Genomic DNA, 23,444 nt, shown 5'->3' on the forward strand with positions numbered 1-23,444 from the left:
TTTATGGACCTAATTGTATGAACTGGACTTTGGCTTTAATGCTGCTCCTCTTCATCATTGCTGTGTTGCATTTCCATCATTCTGCTGCTGGATTCACTGCAGGCTTTAACAAACACTCCTTTGGGTCCAGGCCCAGCCACGTGTTTGTAAGCTGCTGTGCTCCTCACAAATAAAGCCTGAAGCAGCTCAGACTGTTACGGTGTGTTCACACCGAACGCGATGGACGCGAATAAAACGCCCCAAACGCCCCTAATTTGACGCGTGTACATTCGCGTCTCAACGCGTGTCCAAGAAAAATCCATCGCGCGTCAAAATATGATATTTTGACGCGCGTGAACCGGAAATGTGGGAGGAATGTGGGAGGGAGTTGTGCCAGACCTGGTTTTGCAAGATGGCAGCTATCGAGCTAGCGCTTGAAGAGAGACTCTCCCTTCTCTATGTACTGTGGAGAGCAGAGCAGCAGCGTAAAAGACGTCCTCGCCGTACCTGGGTCCATCAGGTCCTCCAGAGGCATGAGCAGTTTGGTGAGTTTCACCACTTGCTCCAGGAGCTGCGCCTGGATGACGGCCGATTCCAGCGCTATCACCGTCGGCCAGTTTGAGGACCTGCTGTCCCGCGTCGGTCCCAGCATCGCCCGCCTAGACACCAACTACAGACGCTCAATCCCACCTGCAGAGCGCCTGTCCGTCTGCCTGAGGTTAGTAAAACTATTTAATACGGTAGTCCTTTATTGATATCTGTGCTAATATGCTAATCCATCCAGTTATACACTGCTACCATGGATGTGCTATGCTAACAGTGAATGCTGTCGGTGTTTACTGAAAGCAAACTGTGGTACAGAGACGACTCTTTATAATATTTCTAGTGATACTCAGAAGGTCTCATCAAGTCCCGATTTAATTCGATTTATGCTGTGAAGGATATAAAAAAAACAACAACAGCAATAGAATAATATTAAACACAAAGTGAACCCGTCTTCCTTCATTAAATAGGTTCTTTTAGATGTTAAGGAGGAATTGACTTAACCAGGCTGGCGGAGAATGAAGACAACCGGACACCTGCAGCAGATGGGGGAATCAGTGAACTTTTATTGAGACAGAGACAACCTCTCAAAAACAGCTCACATCAAGAGATTCCTAATATTTTCTGTGAGGATGGGTATATATTCTCTAAAACCTAAGGAGGGGGTTGTGAGGAAAGTGCTGCATTAGCAGAAAAACAACTCCATAAAAGGAAAGCGGCCTTGAGTGTTCTAGTCTCTTCGCTTGCAGATATCTTTCGCCTGCAGGATGAGGCGATCGCTTCTTATCGCTCTCAAGGCCAAAGTCGTGAGCACACAGTTGCACAGTAACTTTAAAGCTGTGAGCACATTTTTATTACACAGTTGCACAGTAACTTTAAAGCTGAACAATATTTAAAGCTGAATAATGTTTGATCAGATTATATTTTCTTCAAATCCCCCTTTTGACCCATCTTAAATGGGTCAACACACAAAAATAAGTAACAATCAAAGGAACACAGAGACGTGTCGAAGCCTGGCTCGAAAAACTCCTCGGGTCTTTTCATTTGTCTTTATCTGTCATTGCAGATGAGGAGAAAAGAGTCCAGGCACCACCCTGCCCAGGGGTCGGCTGCAAGCAGTCTCGGTTCCCGATGAAAGCAGTAACAGCTGTCCTGCACACACGGATACAACGAGTTAGTGCAACCAGGGTAGTGACACAAAATCAACAGTTCCTGTAACTCAGCAACCAAAAAGCATAAGTAATGATAAAAATGTGGAGAGTACAGAGTATACTATAAAAATGAGAGATATAAACGTGAAAATGTGAAAGAATAAATCAACCGTAAAATAAACTCAGAACGGTAACTGCTACGGACATTCAAAAGTGAATATGGTAAAACGTGAGGAAGGGGTGTGGAATAAAACAATTCATATCCATTGGTGGGAGTACACATTCGCTCAGGCTTAAGTCCGGAGACCCTGAGAACATCGCTTAACCCTCACAACCCGACCAGACACAGTTCAACCAGATATATCCTTCAAGAGGAAGTGGGTGAGGGAAACAATTAATAACAAACCTAATACAAAACACCACAGAGAAACAACCATTCTAGAAGAATTTAAACAAGAGAAAGACGATAATGTTCGTCGCCCTCACGATCAGGATTATGCCAATGGGAATGAGACCCAGGGCCAGGAAGCAAACAAAGACGCAACATCTTTGCCTGCCTGTCATTTCAGGGGGAAAGGGCCAAGACATGTTTACTTAGCTTGGATGTCGTCTAATAGAGGATGATGGGGCACAGAAAGGTGGTCCAGTTCCCCCCACCTCGCCAAGGGCGTGTTCTAGGAGTTAAAGAGCAACAACCTGCAATCTGTACCAAAAAATCTTCATAGTCCCACCGGAAAATCATAAGAGTAATAAACGATTCAGCTCAACAGACAAGTATCATGTTCAGGTTTCTCCAATCATTAAATCACTATTATTGCCACAATTTGCTTTATTCACCCTTTGGGCAATGTTATTCCAAGAGAGAGAGAGAGAGAGAGAGAGAGAGAGAGAGAGAGAGCGAGAGAGAGAGAGAGAGAGAGAGAGAGAGAGAGAGAGAGCCCCTAATGGCCAGTTAGTGGGCTCTAGGTCAAACTGTCCCCAAATTTGTTATTTGTTATTATTACTTGTTTTCATGTCACTTGTCTGTTTTCTACTGCACCCCTCTCACCAAAGCAAAGCAAACATTAGCAGCACATTGACCGTAGTCAGGCATCCTCATTCCATAGGTGCTATAAAACATTTCCTGTAAATACAGTGTAATAGCATCCCCAACTCCTAACCCATAAACACCGTTTCTTCACACATCCGCCCAGAAATCCTGTAATAGAAAAACATTAAAACTGTAACCCTGTAGGGAAGAAAATGTAAATGGTAACGCTGCGCAGTTATCTCTGTAAGCAACACAAGACACAAAAATGGCATTTACAGGTTCACTCATCCTCGAATATTTTGTCATCCTTCTACTCCTGTAAAAGAAACCCACATAAATTCATCCACCCTTTTATCCTATCTAGGTGGAGGTGGTTAACCTTGAGTCATGGTCAAGTCTTGTCATCTTTTACCAGTCAGTCCGTTTGTTTTTATTCCCAGTCTTTCATCCATTCATCCGTTCTTTGCTGATAGTGAAACCTGTCGTCGCATCTAGTTTCCACACTCAGCAAAATGACGTCATCTCAAAAAGAAACAAGAACTTGAGTTTGGATTACCTCGCTGAATCCTTTTTTAAACAGGGACTCTCGTTTCTAATTGTCCCCACAAGTGTTTCCTCCAGAACCCATTTCAATGCGGAGAAACTCACTTACAACAATTTTCTCGCCGACGTGTAATGCTTGTAACTTCCGATGTGCAGATCTGCTTAAAGAAAAGATTCACAAACAAAAATCAGTAAATATAAAACAAAATAAAATGAAAAATAACAAAAACAAAATGCAGACGCCCGGGTCTTAGGACTTGTCACTGAATATTCTTCCCATCAATAAAAATACCAACCTAAACCTACACAGAGTCAAATCAACACCACCTCAACCTTTTCATATTCATAAACCTATATGTTTTGCGTTCGTGAAACAAAATTGAACCATTAAGTAAGTTGAGCTCTTGAAATGTTTTAATTCTCTTAATTCTGCCAGTTTATTTCAACACTTATTCAATGACTTTTATTCAACTGCTACTTGGTCACTCGACTTTTACCTGTTCAAATTGCCTAGGGTTCAACAAAGTCTAGATCCCCGTTATCATGAAACTTGAACGGTGTACGATGATTTACTTACAGTAATTTAGAATCATCACTCAACCTAGCTCTACTACTGGCACTGCGTGACTTTTCTCACACTGGAAACCAGAATTTAGTACAGAACTTTAATGCCTCAGGCAATCGCGTTCAAGGGCTGCCCCCCCTTCTCTTCTTCTTTGTCCGTGTGTTCCTCCTTTATTAAATCTCCATCACAATGACGTGGCGCTCTGAAATAAAACTCACACTGTTAATTCCTCGTTTTCACTCTGCACCACTGCTCAGAGTGTTTTCTTTTCTTTTTAGTGTAGAGTAAACAATTAAGTCGAGGCCTTAAGCCCCAGATATCTCGCACGGGCATCATTTTCATAACCAAACCGCTCCGGACTCTGCTCCCCAGACCACACAAATGCCCTCTGGGCTTATTATTATAGCAAATTCTGTATTTGACTTTGTTGTGTGCAGCATTGAGCCTTTGTCAGTAAAGCATTCTTCATTGCAGCAGCTAGAGCATTGTGTGTCACTTCTTAGTAAATTAAATCAACATTTTGATTTTAGTGCATGGGTATGTATCAGTTTTTACTCCCTCAACAAGTGCATAAGTGTTCATGTGTGTGTTTCCCTTCATTCTAAGTAGGCGCATGCAGAAGTGTGTGTTCGTGTGTTGGTATATGTTTGTGTTCATCACCTTCCTGTTCTGTAGTTTAGGTAAACCAGCGGCCTGACGCATGGCCTAGGGTCCTCCCCTCCTCTTTGGGTCTGTTTTCATCCGTTGTTGCAGCTGCCTGCATCTTCCTTACTTTGCTCCACGGCCTTCTGCAGCTCTGCTGTTCGGCTCTTCTCAGAGGTCAGCATCCTTCTGCTCACCGTCCCTTTTCCTCCGGGCTTAATGCGCGTCTCGTCACAGCTCTGTCAGCTGACGCAGCCTGGGAATTTCCCCCGTGTAGTGAAACGGGCTTTAGGTTTAGTGCTCTCCGTCTCTGCTGCATGAGATCACTCTTTTGCAGCACTGTTGACATCCTCAAGTTGTTGTTGTGAGTCCAGCTGCTGTGGCCTTCAGGGGTCAAAGGGTCAAAGATGGTCGCGGAGAGGGCAACGATGGTAGAGGGGAGGGTAGGAGTCCAGGTCAGCTTCGGCTCTCAGAAAAAACAAAAACAAAACAAAACAGGCGAACAGGAAAATGATGTTGTGTTGGCTGTGCTGTGTTGGCTGTGTTATCCCGAGAGGGGAGAAACAACGAGATCTCGTCTCCCCCTTTTTTTTTTTTTTTTTTTTTTTTTTTTTTTTTTTTCTCCATATAATCAACTCATAACCCCTCAAGTTGACAGGACAACACAGGTACGTGTTAAAATTCTTAAGATCCTGTTTAGAAACCTAAAAAGGAATTTCCTATCATTCAGTAGTCATTTGTCTTAAACAATCAACAAAAACATGTCCCAAGTCGACCCTTTTAACCACTAAATTTGTCGTGTCCTCACTTAATCCTCAGACCAGTGTCTTTGTCTTTTGACGTTACGTTGTTGTCCTGCAACCCAAAGCGTTTAATTGTCAGTAATGTATGAACTATATCATTTAAAAACAGGTGTATGTTAAGTGTCGCTACTTTAACCTTGCATGTACGTGCACATGTATGTAAGCTGTTTCTTCATTGCATGTATGGGTGCGTCTGTATATGGGTTACTTTAACTTTTTCTCAAACGAGGCATTTCTCTAACACGCACATGTGTCTGTTCCTCACCCTTCTCATATCTTTCTCTGGTTGTGTGTTGTTTTATTTGTTTCAGTGATTTACCAGGAACATCTTTTCCTTTTCTCCATGTCTTCCGCCAGAGGTTAACCCTGGTGAGATTCAGGGACACAGCACCCAGAGCAGGTCAGCGAGAAAAACCTGCCTCAAACTACATTCTCTCTTTTTTGTTTTACCGGGAGGGGTGAGGACAACTCTGGTGTCCAGCCGTGAATTTTAGCCAAAGCTTGGCCTGTCTTCTGCTGCCGTACTCAGGCTTCCAGGTTAAGAAAAAACACCTGTATGAAGACACTAAACATACATTTAGTATTTGTGTAAACATAACTACCTAAATCATTGAACTCTTGAGGAGGGTGTATTTCAGAATCAGAATCAAAATCAAAAACTTTATTGTCATTGTCATGAGACCGACGACATTAAGAATGGTCCCTGATCATTGCATCATCCCTAGTAATATAAAAAAACAATAAAATTCAATCAATAAAATAGATAGAATACTTAAAATACTAAGTATTCCCACCGTCATGCTTCAGACCGTGCATAGATTAACACAAGAGTGGCATGGTGGACATTTTTGTAGTATTCAGATGTGTTATTGCAGTTGGATAACAGCTGTGTTTGAGTCTATTAGTCCTTGCTCTGATTGCCCTGTACCGTCTGCCTTAGGGCAACAGTTCGAACAGGGAGTGGCCAGGATGTGAGGTGTCTTTTATGATGTTTTGGGCCTTTTTAAAACAGTGGGCGTTGTTTGACTCTTTACTAACTTTAAAACCCCACCATAACAATTTCTCACTGACAAACTTCTATGCATCCATTTAAACATGCGAAGCCAGCACAAAATCACACACATACCCCTACAGCAAAGCTTTAACATAACCACAATGCAACTCCTCCCTTAAACGGGAGAAATCACCCTGAATCAACCAACTCTATATAAAACGTCAAACAAAGATAAACCACAAACATTTCTACACTTCTGTGTCTTCCACGCAGCACAATAGGCAGAAAAACACCGATTACTCACAGTCTACAACAAAAGAAAAACCTGCTCTTTTCACAACTCTCACAGCTAAAGTCAAAACTCTTACCCAGTGCCTCTGAAATAATAAAAAATCACCAAATACTCGATTACTCTTTTCACTCGCTCCCTCTCACTCCCTTCTTCCTCATACAGCATACACGCTCGCTCCCGCGGACCCGCTCGGCCCCGCGGGCTCACTCGGCCCCCACCTTTTTCCTCTCACAGAGACAGAGAGAGACCCTTTTCCTTTTTTTTTATTTCTCCAGCACACATACACACACAGAATCCCAACTGAGAGAAAGAGGGAGAGAAGAGAAAAGAGTTGTAGAGAGGAAGTTTTTTAGCAGGAGTTTCAGATCTAACAGATTTATACAACTTATTTACACACACCGGTAATTTATGTTCTATTTATTGATTTTAAAGGAGAATTTGGGCCAGCTGGGTTTCTGCCTCTGTTAGGCACTAATCAGCTGGGGCGCTGCTTTAAAGGTGAGTCAGCACTGAAATATCCCTTCAGGTGTTACCAAGCTTCTACCAAACCGGAGTCTGGCGGGTAACCTTGCCTAGAGCTTCCTGATAGGGGTGCTAGTTGGTTGTCACCTTGTTCACACGTCTCATTCACACTTCATACATTACCTGCAGTCACTCATTACCCTCCTTATGTATGTAATAAATGTGTAAAAAAATTCTATGTGTGGTGTATTATTTTAACCAAAAGAGGAACCTAGTTCCTTTAATTGTGTAATCTGTGAACACGGAGAACCAAACTGTCCTGCCCAGTGTTCCACAGCAAGCATTCAGCGTGTATTTATGTGTGTCCAATATCAAACAGAACATCAAAACATTTAAAACACTAAAATCATCGGGGTTTTAAGAAGAGATCCGTTTTCTCCTATTGATCAAAGGGACCCCTCCTATGGACTCCAACCAGTACTTCTCTTTTTTAAGTTTTAGAGGATCTTTTCTAATAAAGTCCTCTGGGCCTTCCTAACCCTTCTGTAGTTTAGAGAATATTACTAAAAAATATTCTCAAGGCCTTTAACCTTTTAATTTGTTTAGAAAGGCGTTACTAATAAACCCTTTCAAGGTCCCAGACCTGCTGAGGTATTTATCCGACACCGGAGAGCGACCCGTCGGCCGCAACCGTGGTCAGACCTCAGTTCACTCTTATCTTTATTCACTTATTCACTTATTTCTTATTCACTTATCTCTTATTCACTTGTCTGATTCTCAGCAAGCCTTAAGTAAGCCAGACAATTTTGGTTATGAATTACTAGGAGTTTGGACACTAAGTATTTTTATAATGTTCAATATAGCAGAAATAAAAGGTCTGCTTACCTTGTTTTTGTGTGCACACAGCTTTTGTCCAAACTCCGTTCACTCAGACCACGGCCGATGTCCTCCCACCCGTTCCAGTTTGGCCTGGAGCGGATCCTGTTCCGTGACGCCAATTGAAGGATATAAAAAAAACAACAACAGCAATAGAATAATATTAAACACAAAGTGAACCCGTCTTCCTTCATTAAATAGGTTCTTTTAGATGTTAAGGAGGAATTGACTTAACCAGGCTGGCGGAGAATGAAGACAACCGGACACCTGCAGCAGATGGGGGAATCAGTGAACTTTTATTGAGACAGAGACAACCTCTCAAAAACAGCTCACATCAAGAGATTCCTAATATTTTCTGTGAGGATGGGTATATATTCTCTAAAACCTAAGGAGGGGGTTGTGAGGAAAGTGCTGCATTAGCAGAAAAACAACTCCATAAAAGGAAAGCGGCCTTGAGTGTTCTAGTCTCTTCGCTTGCAGATATCTTTCGCCTGCAGGATGAGGCGATCGCTTCTTATCGCTCTCAAGGCCAAAGTCGTGAGCACACAGTTGCACAGTAACTTTAAAGCTGTGAGCACATTTTTATTACACAGTTGCACAGTAACTTTAAAGCTGAACAATATTTAAAGCTGAATAATGTTTGATCAGATTATATTTTCTTCAGCTGTTATCAGTGTTTGAATGATAGCATGGCTGTGGTGTCACATCAATGTATGCGCTCGGTGTTTGCTGATATCAAACTGTAGCATTAGGACCACTGAGTTAACCTTTGTAGTGATACGCACTCCTTTATATTTAGACCTGGTTTAATTCTGGGATAGTTGAATATTTGTATATAATCCCTGCAGCTGTCAGACTCTATAGCAGGGGTCACAGCCTTTATTAAAACAGAGTTAGATAAAACTGAACAGTTTGGTTCATCTCTAGTTACATGGTTCTATCTTGATAAGCTGTCTTATCACAGATTAATTTTTCAAAAATATTAATGATTTAAGCAAGGAAAGGGCTACATGTCAACACACAACTCTTTATTTCTATTAATGTCTCACTTCATTCCTACCTGATTGACATGTTTAGGAATTATGAGTGATTGGCTCACTGTAGTTGTGAAAGTTGCTACCAATCAAATTATGATATGTTAAAGTTAAAACAAAACACAACTGTTTTAGATATTATCTAATATACATTTTGTAATTATCCTTATAATTACAAAATGTTTTATGTAAGATTCATGTTTTGTGATTTAAATCTGACATCACAAAAGTATTTTGGAATTTGAATAATGTATTTTGTAACTGCAGTACACATAATACTGATTTTGAACAATTTTGTCCAGGTTCCTTGTCACCGGGGACTCCTTCAGGACCATCGCGTTCAGTTTCAGAGTCGGTGTGTCCACGGTGAGCCAGATCACCCCCCAGGCAGCGACGTCCATCTGGGACTGTCTAGTGGACGACTTCATGGCTGTGCCTTCACCTGGAGACTGGCGGTCCATCACAGAGGGATTCCAGGAGCGCTGGAACTTTCCTCTGTGCTGTGCAGCTCTGGATGGGAAGCACATCCAGACAAAGGCACCCCATATATCATATAGGAGACACACACATTGATATACACTAAATATTCATTTCATTTCTTTTTTGTGGTGCCCAAATTGATGCACCTGCTTGATTTTGTTTAAACAATTATTGCACACTTTCTGTAAATCCAGTAAACTTCTTTTCACTTCTCAAATATCACTGTGTGAGTCTCCTATATGATATATTTAACTGACATTTTTTATTGTAACAACCAACGATTTATACAGGAAAATAATGTCTATTAACAAGGTTGCCCAAACTTCTGCATCCCACTGTATCAGTATATTTTGTCATTAGTATAATATGAAATAAATTCTACATGTGTCAAGTTGTGTGCCAACATTTGCTGTGTAGTAGAACTGAGACATTAGTCATTATAAACATTTATTTAAAATAATATTAAAAGTCTCAAACAGAAAAACATTAAACATAAATATATAAAATATAAGTATTTACAGAGAGACAGGAATAAAAAGGACCAGCTGCTCTCCAGAGCAGGAACAAGGCTGAGGAGGAAATGCTCCATTGGAGACTGGTGTGGCCTCTTCAGGGACTCCAGGATGGCCAGCTCCACCGCCGATGGACCGTCCTGGGACCCGTCCCTCATCTGCCTCGGAGCCGTCCTCCTCTGTGGGCCTGTAAAACAGCACAAAACACAAAGAAATGAGAAGGCTGCTACTAGATTTTAATTTCAACATTGAAAAAAACAAAAACAATAACAGGATATAATCAGATTGGTTGTAGATATTTAGTAAAGGTGATCACAAGGGAATCCCACCGACTAAAAAGGTATCAGTGCTTGCTGTACATATCTGTGGGTGCAGCAGCAGGAGCTCAGGGACTGGGGATGCTCTGCTGCAGAATCAGTTGGTTCTATCAATACAGTATTAAATGTTAACAGGTTGGATATAATAATCGTAGAGTAGACAGTGGTCCCTCATTTATTGCAGGGGTTCTCAGAATAACTAGCCCCTGGTCACAGTTCTCACAATTGATTCTCAAAGTGCAAACCTTTGTAGATTGCAAAACGTAAAAGTATTATTATGCCGCGGTTTGTCTTCATCTGCCTGCCACTTTCGTGCGCCTTTTTCCCTCACGGTGCAGGTGTCTATTTCCGAATGAGGCTCATAGTTATGGGTGTTTTTGTGCTGTTTTTTCTATTGGACGCGATGGTTATCAAAACCAAACGTGATAAATTTGGCAAGCGCAGGAGATTTGTCAATCAGGCTGCAGAATGCAATGCTGTACTGTGCAATAAAAAATCAGCGAAAAAGCAAAGCAGTGACGGATGAACAGCGGGACCACTGTGTGCTGTTTATTAATAAACAATAAAATATATTCCTAAATGACAACATGCATAAAAGCAGAACGGTATTTGTACGTCAGTGGGAAAATAGCGGTGGCTTGCTAGCTTTTGTGCGGCTTCCCCGGGTCAGTGAAAACTTTCAAAAGAGAAATGAATGAACTTACCAGGTTGCCCGATCTCTTCACATATCTTCCTCCAAGCTCGGTCCTTTTTATTCCTGTCTCGGTACTGAAAGCAGCTGGTGTTGTACAGCTCCGAGTTGTTTGCTACCGCATTGATTAGCCTTCCCCTCCATTGAAGTATGAAAGGCTTTGGCTGGATCTGCCCCTTTGACCTAGGTAACAGCCACGTCACCAGGCTCCTGATTGGTTGTCGCGGCGCGATTTGACGCTGGAGTTCAGATTTTTCCAACTCGAGCGGTAGACGCGAAACGCGCGTATGCACAAAGTGCAACACAAAAACTCACGCGCGTGGTTTTATTCGCGCGTCAAACGCGCCAGACGCGCTACACTGACGCGCGTTTCACGCGTTTTGGCGTTTTCGTGACGCAAATCTGCTTCCGAATTTTCGCGGGACCCGCAATCGCGCGTCATCGCGCCTTTCCATTGACTTTACATGTAAACCTGACGCTCTATTCGCGTCCATCGCGTTCGGTGTGAACACACCGTAAGACAGGAGGCAGCAATCATAATTTTCCCAGCGTTAGGACCTTTGGTGGACATGGAGACTCCGCAGTACCTTTCTGATTTGTTGGTTTGGGATTTTTGAGAAATGCAGATGGTGGACGAGACGAAAGCTGTTTTTTTATTATTCTCTTCTAAGTCCAAGTCTGTGAGGAGATCTTGCAGACTCTGCTTTATTTGCTCTTCATTCTCTGAGTTATTTTGCAGGACGATCTGAAAACAGTTACAGATCTGGTCAAAGTGTTGCACCTGATTATATAGTTGTTTTTCATAGAAAGTTGATCAACATGTTTGTTTCGCTGCTTGACTTATTTAACTATGCAGGACCATTGGATGCTTTTGATTTAGACATTTTAAGATAGGGGGTGAAACATGTCACAAAAATCTATTTAATTTTAAATCAATAAGCAAAAATCCATCTTTGTTCTCACTAATTTATAATTAAATTTGCTAATTGACCTTTTTTTTTCTATTTTGCTATGCCGGGCTGTCAAAACACGCTGAATTTAGAGTCTTTGAGCTTAACAGATCCAGCAGCTACACAGTGACAGCATCATATACGCCTTGAAGACTGTAAGCATCTCCAATAATGAGTCTGTTAGACATTATTTAGAACTAACAAATTCTGAAGCAAGTCTCCAGCTCTCCTGCAGTCTCTGTGTTTGGTGGAGAAGTATAGCTAGAAGCATATGTTGAAGTATAAGGTACAGTATGGATTTTCTTTGGATTTCTCAGTAAAAAAGCACTTTGCATTATACTTTCCTAAAAACTGGAAGTTTGTCAGATTGACTGAAAATGTGAGAAGAGTTATCTTACCATGTCGAGCACACAGGAGAAGGGACTTCGCCTGGGAAGCTGAGTCGAATACAACTTTAAAGGCCTGGGATATCTTCTCATTAAAGAACCCAAAACAAAAGGATTAGGGAAGATTTCTTCTGGAGAAAAGGGGATGTTGTTGATTTTGCCCAGAAACAACATGCTGTGAAGGATCTGTTGAGTGAAAACATATTTGCTTATTGTTAGTAGTGATAAACAGGACTGTCTTAAAAGTGTCAAAGGTAACACACCTCATCCACCAAGTGTTGACTTCCCGGAGTCATGTAAGAGCCCCGAACCATCCTCTTGGTAATCTTGTAGGCATTAGTTTTGAACCTCCTTTGAGAAATTATTGTCTTCTAAAATGATAATGATCGAGCAGTTAGGGATTTAAAAACACAGGAGATCTGATAACTTTGGCTACAGCAGAGTCTGCAGACATACCTATTTTGCTCTTGGTCGGCCTATTTTAAACATGAGAGACAACATAGTTAGTGAAATGTTGATAACATACAATGACTATCATTGGTGGCTGAAAAGATGCCAGGTAACAAGTGAAAAGCTGCTACTTACCATCGCCACAGTCTAAGAATGAAACAGGAAACACTGAGCGAGTTGCCTCCATCTTAAAGCTGTTGATCATGTGATTTAAAGGAAAGCCACACCCAGCTCTTTCCTGGAATTTTACTCGACTGTAGAAAACTGCTCCATTTGCCCCGCCCACCCATGATCTTTAATATCTACCAAAAACAACCTTTTGGTTGTCAGTAACCAGCCGATCGTTTTCGCGATTAAAAAGTGACTTTGTGCAGCGGCGTTCCCACCGCGAGCAGAACTCCGGCTCAAAAACCGCTGTTTTTGAACACTTTTATTTACTTAAGCACTTTAATGGGCTTACTTTGAAACAAAGTGCGATTGAATGATTATTGTTATGTGTTGCCTTGAATTCGGCTATGCTGTCTGTTAGACAGCTGTTTTCCTTTATTGTTGTTTTTGTATTGTTTGTAGCGAACGCTACTGGACTGTATAGATTAAGCTACGTAGCCAAGATAATTAATAATTTAACTGTTGTACATTGGTTGATGATGATTTGCATTGTTACATAGGCTTGCAGAAAAATATATTTGTTTACCGGTAAACTGAATCGAACTTGATGTGCTAATGGACGTTTTTCTGACCTACAGGTCAGGTTTTGTTCCCTCCCTTTGAATTAATCTTCTTCATATTGAAGTGGCGAGCCGGTAGGACCATTCTTTGTTTCCCCTCTTTCCCCCACTTAGCCGTCTTTGGATTACGGACATATTTCCCCATTTGTATGAAGCTGGACTCTAAGGAGGAATACCTTAAAAGTGAACTTTAAAAAGAAGAGGACCAAAAAGGACTTTTGCACAGAAAGATCACAGCATTGATTTATTATTTAATTGTGGGCATTTATGTTGTGTGTTGTGTTAATTATTTTGTTCCATTTCCCCTTTCCTCCATTTATTCAATATATTTTTGGTACAAGATATTGCAGTTTTTGGTCTCATCATTCACACCATCTAGGCTCCATAAAGAACTATTTCTTCTGCGCGTCAGTCAGTAAACTCATCCACTGAAATAAACTAGTCCTTAAATAACTTTGAGTTACACAGTGGCAAATGTAATAGAGAAAGACACAGGGCCACCTGAAATCTGTCGTCCTATCTGATTCAAAACCAACATGTAGGAGAATCTGGAATCTTTGATTTTGAGTTAAAAATAAAATATGGGTAAAATGCAGAAATGTTTTTACTAACATGTACTAACAGAGACTTGGAGGAGAGAGACCTAATGTTTAATAATCCACATTTCACTGTTTTACTCTTTGGTTCAGATGTGGATACTGTATTGTTCTTTCTTTGTGATTGTTTATGTTTAAGTTGTTTGTTGCTGGTTTTTAGTTTGTTTTTTGTCTGTTTGGGAGCTGACACAGTCTCTATGGAGACGGGTTTTTGGGGGGTAGCAGGAGGAGAGAAGCTGCAGAGAGGCGTGTAAGACTGCAACTCTGCTTCCTGGTCCCAACTCTGGATAGTCATATTTTGGGGGGTTTAATAAACTACTACTGCATGATGTAAAGCTGAAGTATTACACAGCTTTATGAACCTCCTGTTATCCTGGTAGACGAGTACAGCAATAAATCTTTTACTTGAACATCTTCTGGCTCCAATAAGCTTTGAAATGTGACCATGAAGTCAGAGACACACTGACTGAAACCCACAGATGTGACTGTGGATCACATCCACACACAGTGTAGCTGCTGTCTCTGTGTGAGGTCTGTGTATATATGTATATATTTATGCTTATATTCATATTCTCTTATTCCCCTTTATTTGATATCCTAATTCTGTGCTGTGTAAAAGTTTGTCGGTGTTCTGCTGCTACAAACTGGATTTCCTGGAGGATAAACATGAGGGATTCATAAAGTTCTATCTCTCTGTTAAAATCCCCCAAAATCAATGAAATGTGACTTTCAGGCAGACGTGTTTTTAAAAGAGTCTCTTTAATGGAAAAATGTGTTTTTAAAACCAGCCAATAGGAGCGTCTGTGGATATCAGCTGAGGCTGCACTCAGGAACACCATCACATATAAATACACAGAATTAAATCACTAGATAAAAGACGTCATTAAATAAGGATCGAATCAACATGTCAGAGGTCAAAGGTCAGTCAGAAGAGGTGTGGTTAAACACTGGCAGTGCAGCGACCTAATGCAGTTTGGTTACCGCCACGGGAAAAGCCCCGCCCCCTCTGAGCCTCCGCTGTGTCCTCAGCACATCCAGGAGCAGCAGGTCAGAGGGGGCGGGGCCATGTCAGGACTTATTTTAAGTAAAATTTAAAGTGGAGCGACGGCAGGAGTCACACAGCAGTAACCAGCTCTGTCTGCCAGGGTCAAAGGTCAAACAAGTCCTGCAGCTAACCCACACACAGACTTACACTGATCCACAGAGAGTGATGAATCCACACATCACTCGGCTGGAGGAAGCTGGGTTTCCACACCGTCCAATCAGAAACCAGTGTTGACGCTGAGACCCGTCTCTGTAACAGGAAGTCCATGAACAGGCAGACCCTCTGCAGCAGGCTGACCTGTGACCTCTGAGACAGAGGGAGGAGTTTGTGTCAGCAGGGGGCGCTGCAGCATCGCCTGAGAGCTTTAAGAACAACAGCAATAAACAGGAAGTGAAAGTCACACTTCTGTTGGTGTGCGTTATCAGCAGACCCCACCCTCTGCAGGAAGCTGAGATAAGAAGCAGCCAATCACAGAGCAGAGAGCATGTGACTTCCTGTTCCTGCTGTTACTGTGACAACAGCTCCTGGGACAGAGAGCAGCTTTCTAAAGAGGAAAGATGTTGCTGTCACCCCCGGGTGTCATGTGACCCACCTGATGTACCGATTTAAGACTGTAAGAACAATAATAACAACATGTTTTAGTCAGGTGATCCATGCAGAGCAGATCCATGTGACCAAACACAGCTGGATCACATGTTTCCTCTCCTGGAAACAGAAAGCCTTCATGTATAAAGGCTCATGTACCCACTGAGCCCTGCTCTCAGATCTGTGAGGCTTTAACAAACAACAGTTTAAAGTCATGTTTAGCATCTTCTGTCAGTGTGGAAGGTCACACACTTTCCTGAGTGTTGAACCCTGAACTACTAGCTGTTCATGTCAGCCTGGACATAAATACAGACCTGCCTGCTGTCATAGACCCCAGCACTCACATGTTACTTATAAGTGACTCATATGTATGCATGTATATATTGTGTATATTGTGCTATTTCTTACTTAGTGTGTTGTGTCTTTGTTCCTGTTTGTGCTGCAGCACTGTAACCTAAATAATTTCCCCTGGGGATCAAAAAAGTATTCTGATTGTGATTAAATGAAAGCAGTCAGAGCAGAGGACGGTGATGTAAGGAATGGGATTTTAATCAGCCAGTCTCCTTTAACTCTCAGCATCACAAAGTAATGTGGTAACATCTGGACTGATGTGTTTACTGTCAGCTAGTTTAAATGCTGTAGGCTGCAGCCGCTGCTCTAACACTATAACTGTAACAGGGCTCAGTGCTGCTTCTAACAGTCTGAGCTGCTTCAGGCTTTATTTGTGAGGAGCACAGCAGCTTACAAACACGTGGCTGGGCCTGGACCCAAAGGAGTGTTTGTTAAAGCCTGCAGTGAATCCAGCAGCAGAATGATGGAAATGCAACACAGCAATGATGAAGAGGAGCAGCATTAAAGCCAAAGTCCAGTTCATACAGTTAGGTCCATAAATCAAATAAGGGAAAATAAAATGTTGGTTGGATGCACCTGTCTGCAGCCTTAATGCTCTCTGGTCGCTATGGTAACGCGTAAACATTTCTTTCAAAATAAGACACACGACTACAACACGGGAAAAGACCCAGGGAAACGAAGTTAACGATAAAAACCCTGAAAACCATTGTTGGATTTATATTTTATCATTGTCATTGTTATTGGGGAATATCTAACCATATATGCTCAGAGGTGTAGAACCAATTGTGTAATGATAGTAGTCTTTAAAGACTTTGTGTGACTCCAGAGTGTTCTGGCATTCACACCCACGTCCTGGGATCATGGGAGAGGTGCTACCTTCTTATTGTTTTGTGGTAGGATGTCTGTTTTAGTCTAAGTGCCTTTTGTTTAGATGAACTGCTGGACTTCCAGACCAGCAGGTTTAGGGAAGTCGTTTATGGGGTCACACTCTGACTCCACACACACACACACACACACACACACACACACACACACACACACACACACACACACACCTACATAACATACAGACTGGTACCTTTGTTCACGTGTATGTTAATGAACCTATGTATATTCATGTAACCTCAATAAAAGAGCAGTGTTACGAGGGAACGGACGAGAGCGACTGTGGTCAAGCGAAGGAACGGCATTGGTCCAGGTCTCTCCCGTGCACGAGAAACAGAAAGAACTACTCGTGTCTTGGGTGAACCCATTGTGAGATCTAGCCCCACGCTATCATGTGATTTCCTGTGATCAAATGTCCCAGGATGTGAGTGGGCGTTAAGACGTCCATGTCCCTCTTCAAGCAACTTAAAGAAGTCCAGACGCTTTTCTTTCCAAGCTCCTTCAACAACATCATTCATAGAACAACTTCCAGCTTCTTTTGCTCGGCTACAGTTTGGATGGATTTGCATTTAAAGATGCAACAAGACTAAAATGGTTAGGGTCAGGAGGTCAAAGGTCAGAGCTCCTGTGGGTCTGAGGGCGGCCTCACGCTGGAGAAGGATGAAGGAGTCTGACCTGAGCCAGTGTTTGACATGAACACATCAGCACTGCTGTCAGTGAGCCTAACGACAGCCGTTAGCATCATTTCAGTGTTTCAGTCATAAAAACACTTCCTGTCTCTGTGGTGGTTACAGTGACATCATGCAGTTTGTGCTTTGACCTCCAGAGGGCGACAAATCAGCACAGACAGAGAGCTCCATTCAAACTTTGCTGCCATCAGGAATAATTCTTCAAATATAATCATCAGTGTTTGAGCAGTTATGATATCAGGGACAATCTAGACATGTGTGACAATACTGAACATGTCACATGACACACCTCAAACATCATGTGATCCACTCTCAGTCTGCACTTTCATTCATGACTTCAACAGGTTGAAATGAGCTTTGAAGAAACATCAGGTCAGTGCTGAAACATTTAAACGCTGCAGGAAGAACAACAACAAAGTGATGACGGATGTTTGTGCTTCAAACAGGAAAACCAGCAGAAATAAATCACAGCCTGCCAGAGGTTTGGAGTTTCCGAGGTGCAACTGAACGCAGCACAGTGTTCCAATGCTCCTGATTGTCCTCAAACGTCTCTTTGGGTGTTTCCTTCCTGCTCAAAGTTTACTGTCACTTCCTGAACTTCGTGCAGTGGAGCTTGTTGTTGGTGTGTGAAGAAACTGTAAGTTTGCTTTGTTTCCTCCTTTAACAGTTTGTCTTTAGGAACTTTACTGTTTGTTCAGCTCGTGTTTGATTTCTTCACACAACAAACTGTGTGTGTTTGTATTTCCGGTCTCTCCATTAAAGTCAGTGTGTAATGTTTCCTGGCTAACATCAGCTGTGTGCAGCTTAGTTCAGCACAAATCTGCCGCTCCATAGTTCACGGTAACGGACTCACAGCTGGACCAACGAGGCCGAGTGTGTCCGCCACTCTGAGCTACGTTCGTGTTTGTGTACTTGTAGTTTGTACTTTGAGTTCACTCAGAGCCCACAGAGGACGCAGCGTACGTGATGACGTCACAGCCCTTTACCTCCTTTACTGTCACTGTGATTAATATTTACACACGAGACACCTGCAGAGCTCTGACGCTAAGCTAGCCACACAGCATGCTAACACTAAGCTAACGCTAAGCTAACACTAAGAGTTCTTACAGACACGAGTTAAAAAGCTGCTTTTAGTTTGTGATCAGAGTCCAGGACTGAGAGCAGCAGCAGAGCTGATGGATGATGAATTACTGGATGGAAGAAGCTTCTCATTAGCAGTGAATCAGTGTGTGTGCAGTTCTCTGCAAACTCAGCAGCAAGAATTAGTGTGAAGCTTTAACTCTGCTGATCCTCTTTGAATCCTGGATCAGCTGAAAGGTTTAAAATGTTGTTCACACGTGTTGGACTGACTGAAGCTTCCAGTCACAGTGAATCAGTGTGTGTCAGTGAATGCATCGTGTGTGCTTCAGGCTCCATCTAGTGGACTGATAGCAGAGCAGCTGATGGCAGCTTCCTCTGCCTCACACTGCTGTCTGACTGCATCCAGCTGACACTGAGATGAAGCAGGAAAGAAGCAGCTGATATTTGGACAGCACACATGATGGAAGGAGGATTTCAGCTGATGTGCACATGAATGATTTGTGTTTCCTCTGCAGGTAGAAAGTGTGTGTGAGCTGATGTGAATTGAGCAGCATGGATCAGTGTGAGGACAGAGAGGAGGGAGCCCCTCCCTCTAAAAGCACTCTGTGTGGGGAACATGAGAGCCAGACCAAAGCTCAGAGGTGAGATGACCATCTCTAACTGTCCATGACTCTTCTCCATGTCACAGCTCAGCACTCACATCACTGCTCCATCATTATTCACAGGAAGAAACAAGGAACTAAACGTAAACATGAACCTGAAGCCAGCTCTGTGTCCTTACAGAGTGACTGGTCTGAAGATCGTCCCATTGATTTTAAATCCCAGCCTGTGTCTGCTGCAGAGAGGTGAGCTGTTAGTAACATGAACTCTTTGATTAAACTGCTTGATGTTGTTGGATATAAACTACAAACACGTCGTTCCCTCAGTCCCATTTAAACTGTCTTTTAAAACAAGCCTTTGGTTTCTAAACAGCTGAAAACCCACTTCAGCAAACAGGAAGTGATCAGAGCGTCCGTCCACTTCCTGTCAGGCCCTGCAAACATTTCATATTGAAGAAAAGTAGTTGACATCTCACATTTTTACTCCACCACATTCAACCATTTTGACATTTTACAGCATGAAACTCTTGTCACATGACTCCTGTTATGTTATAGAGTCATGTGACCACCAGGGAGGGATTTGTATGGATGAAACACATTCAAATCAAACTGATTCATCAATGGAAACATTTTTGGTGTAAATGCAGCAACACTGAAAACGCTGAAGATAAAAACACAACAGATGAAATATGAACAAATCGAGGCTTTGAATACACGTGTGTGTGTTTGAGACACAGAGATAAATGGATTGTGTGTCTGTCCTATTGCTGCGTGAGGATTTTATTGTAGATTTTGTGCGTGTACACTTTTGACCACGAAGGTGTTGAAAGGGCGTAAAACAGTTGGAGGCACCAGAGTGAACACTAGTGCTGTCAGTAGATTAAAAATGACTAATTAATGACACAATCTTCTGTCATTAATCCTGATTAATCACAATTACTTGATCAATAGCTGCAGTTACATTTTCCAACTTTATATTTAAGCCTGTAACAGACGTTTACACCATATAATGAAGTCAATGCAGAATAAACACAAAGAATGTTAAACGCTTCAATTCAAAGAGACTTTGAATAGTTTTCAGTCTTTAACTCAGCTTCTCTGCTGTAAATACAACTTTGTAACAAACATATATACTAAAAGCTAAGTGTGCACTAATATATAATAATATATAATCTATATTACTGCTGTTAATGAAAATGTTTAATCAGACTCATCACAGGGTTACTGTGGATTCATTTGGATTAATCACCATTAAACATCATTTTTAATGTAAACGAATCAAAGTTCATTTCATGAGCAAACAGACTCGAGAGAAAAGGGCAAATTTACACACTTAACATGTTTATTGAACATGTAAACATTGATTAACCTCCTGAATGAGCCGACCCCCCCAGGGACAGTCCTGCATGCTAATGATGGGCTCTGCTCTGTACCTGCAGGATTCTGTCAGCCACAAACTCCTCAGCTGATCCTGAATCTGAGCCCATCTGTCAAACAATCATTTTCTTCACAGGTCTGTGGAGGTGGCACTGATCCTGCAGCAGTCTAACACTCTCTGTCACTCTTCTTCAAGTCTTTGACACGAGGAACCAAAACTATGTTATTAACAACACTAACAGGTCTGCAGTTTGTCCACTTGGCAGTTGTGTCATCAGTGCTTTGCATCGTTGTGATATTTTAAGCTGGAAGTGCTTCGGTGAAAAGAAAATTCCTTCTGTCACGATGTGCAGAATCCTTCATGTTGGTCGGCTGGTCCGTCTTGTTATTTTTTTAATACTCAAACTTTCCATCGAGAGGTCAGTGAGTGTTCATCATCTTCCATATTGAGCTGATTGGTTCAGCTGCCGTCACTAACAGATGTGCTGCACATCTGCACGTGTGCAAAGGTAACTCTACTCGGACAAACTGCCCGAAGTGCGTTGATAGAAACATTTCAGGGATTTTGAGTCGTTCTGCATCCAGATGTGTCGTGTTAAAGGTTTTTATCATGTTAATCATGATAACAGATGAATATGAGGTGCCGTAAGGGACATTATTACTGAAACGCTCTCACACACACTACTGAAACGCTCTCACACACACTACTGAAACGCTCTCACACACACTACTGAAACGCTCTCACACACACTACTGAAATTTTAGCTCTCACACACACTACTGAAACGCTCTCACACACACTACTGAAAAACCAAGGCATTTCAGTTGAACAGGAAGGTGTTTCAGTCGAACAGGAAGGCATTTCAGTTGAACAGGAAGGTGTTTCAGTCGAACAGGAAGGTGTTTCAGTCGAACAGGAAGGTGTTTCAGTCGAACAGGAAGGTGTTTCAGTCGAACAGGAAGGCGTTTCAGTCGAACAGGAAGGCGTTTCAGTCGAACAGGAAGGTGTTTCAGTCGAACAGGAAGGCATTTCAGTTGAACAGGAAGGCATTTCAGTTGAACAGGAAGGCGTTTCAGTTGAACAGGAAGGCATTTCAGTTGAACAGGAAGGCATTTCAGTTGAACAGGAAGGCATTTCAGTTGAACAGGAAGGCATTTCAGTTAAACAGGAAGGTGTTTCAGTCGAACAGGAAGGCATTTCAGTTAAACAGGAAGTTAATTCTTGACAAGGAAACTGAAGGAAAAAGTGTTAGATTTCAAACAAACCACTACACAGATGTCTACTCAGCAACCTGTTAGTTAGGGGTGGGTTTTTATAATCGATTTATTGATTAAAATCGATTCTGGCTTGGATAACGTGAAATCGATTCATTAAAATCCTGAATCGATTTTTTAATATAAATTTATTTTACCCGAAATCCCAGAATCTCTGGTGAAACCTCACAAAATTTCAACAACCACCAAACAGCTAAGACAGTAAATGAGAGCAGGTACGGCTTCTGCACAAAGACGTAAACACACAGCGCGGACCCGCGGATCAGAATCAGTGAGATGTCGCCTTTCTCACCCGACAGCACGGACACGGTCAGGGCTGAAAGCCGACAGCTCGCTGACTCTGATCTGTCGGCAGGTCCGCGCTTTGTTTTCATCCCGTTTTTGCGCCGATTCTAAAGCTGTTAGTTTTATCTCTCTCCAAACAATATTGACTGAACCAGCAGCAAAAGAAGATCCAAACTGCGCTTCACATAAACATCGTCATGAATTCCCTCACTGTTTTGCTTCCACCACGATAAAATCGCACGTCATGCACAGCCCTCTCTCTCTCTTTCTCTCTCTCTGTACTTCAAGAACAGTTTCCCTCTAAAAATCTGTTTTCTGTATTATTCGCTTGCTTGTTATGCACAAGTCTACTGTTGTTTACAGCGCAGTCGGCCGCTGTTTTTTTTTTTTTCATTTTACATACTTCCGAAAAGAAAACCTAATTTCTGCCGTTCAATACTGAATAAATTTAAACTTTTTTAAATTATGCAAAATGCAAAACGTTAGCCGTGTCTCTAATAAAACCGCTGTAACGTCAGAGGTAACGTTCATATGTTGATTAATGGTTTTCTTTCGTTTTTGATGTACTGCAGAATATTTTTTATAAAATCCCAGGCCAGGAAAACCACCTTCATGTTTTTCTGTGTTTTATCTTCAGCTACTTTGACACAAAGGCATCTGCTGTGATGCTCACACCTTTGATAAAGTCTTGCGTGTGTCAGCTTCCTTTTTTTAAATACAAAAATATGTAAATGTACTGATCTGAATTATAATATTTCTGACTGTCAAAATTCCCCATAATCAAATCGAATTGAATTGAATCGAATCGTGGAACAAATTGATTCTGGACCTTAGTGAGACAGCTGCATTACTTAACAATATATTAGCCTCAGCATAAGTCAAAATTTAGAATAGCGGGAGACGTGCATTATCCTGGTTATTTTTTTGGCATATGTGCTTTTTGTCTTTTTTTAGCAAAGAAAAATATCTTAAAATCATCAATAAAACCAGGGAGAGAAGGCTTAGCGTTCCTCCATTTAGCACAATGGATATGATATTTACTCAAAAGTATTGTTAAGATATTCATTGTGTGTACTCATGTTGTACAGTGTTTAACTGCATTATGGTTACTGTGGTTTAACAGAGACAGTATTTTAGTTGCCACCACAAGGAGGCACTGTTTCATTGTAAGAGCACGGATGCTGCGTCATCACGCCCCTAAGAAAAAAAAAAAGTATACCACAACGAAAATGGCACCCATGAGAAAAGT

General features: G+C 41.8%; 2 protein-coding genes and 2 long non-coding RNA genes across 5 annotated transcripts in view; 2 read left to right on the forward strand and 2 right to left on the reverse strand.

Moving 5' to 3' along the window:
- LOC113011595 (NACHT, LRR and PYD domains-containing protein 3-like) overlaps window positions 1-23,444 on the forward strand; it is a 604,422-nt gene that overhangs the window by 325,543 nt on the left and 255,435 nt on the right. Inside the window, exon 1 of one of the 2 annotated variants that reach the window (XR_013905071.1) lies at window positions 18,197-18,216. The exons of the other annotated variant lie outside the window; for it this stretch is intronic. The gene's annotated coding sequence lies outside the window, so the exon portion shown is untranslated. Of the gene's footprint in view, window positions 1-18,196; window positions 18,217-23,444 lie in introns of those variants that run through there. 2 annotated transcript variants of the gene reach the window in all.
- LOC145424450 (uncharacterized) lies at window positions 197-9,785 on the forward strand. The gene is made up of 2 exons (XM_080297791.1): window positions 197-697; window positions 9,217-9,785. Exons 1-2 carry the CDS (start codon window positions 438-440, stop codon window positions 9,485-9,487), a joined length of 531 nt encoding a protein of 176 aa, XP_080153917.1. The 5' UTR covers window positions 197-437; the 3' UTR covers window positions 9,488-9,785.
- Window positions 1,069-8,540, reverse strand: LOC145424566 (uncharacterized). Its single transcript, XR_013905646.1, has 2 exons — window positions 7,890-8,540; window positions 1,069-5,821 (listed from the first exon to the last, which is right to left on the reverse strand). It is a non-coding gene; the product is annotated as an uncharacterized LOC145424566 (long non-coding RNA).
- Window positions 9,828-11,918, reverse strand: LOC145424569 (uncharacterized). The gene is made up of 2 exons (XR_013905648.1): window positions 10,928-11,918; window positions 9,828-10,093 (listed from the first exon to the last, which is right to left on the reverse strand). It is a non-coding gene; the product is annotated as an uncharacterized LOC145424569 (long non-coding RNA).

The sequence above is a fragment of the Astatotilapia calliptera genome, chromosome 3, assembly GCF_964374335.1.
Source record: "Astatotilapia calliptera chromosome 3, fAstCal68.1, whole genome shotgun sequence".
Taxonomy (NCBI): Eukaryota; Metazoa; Chordata; class Actinopteri; order Cichliformes; family Cichlidae; genus Astatotilapia; species Astatotilapia calliptera.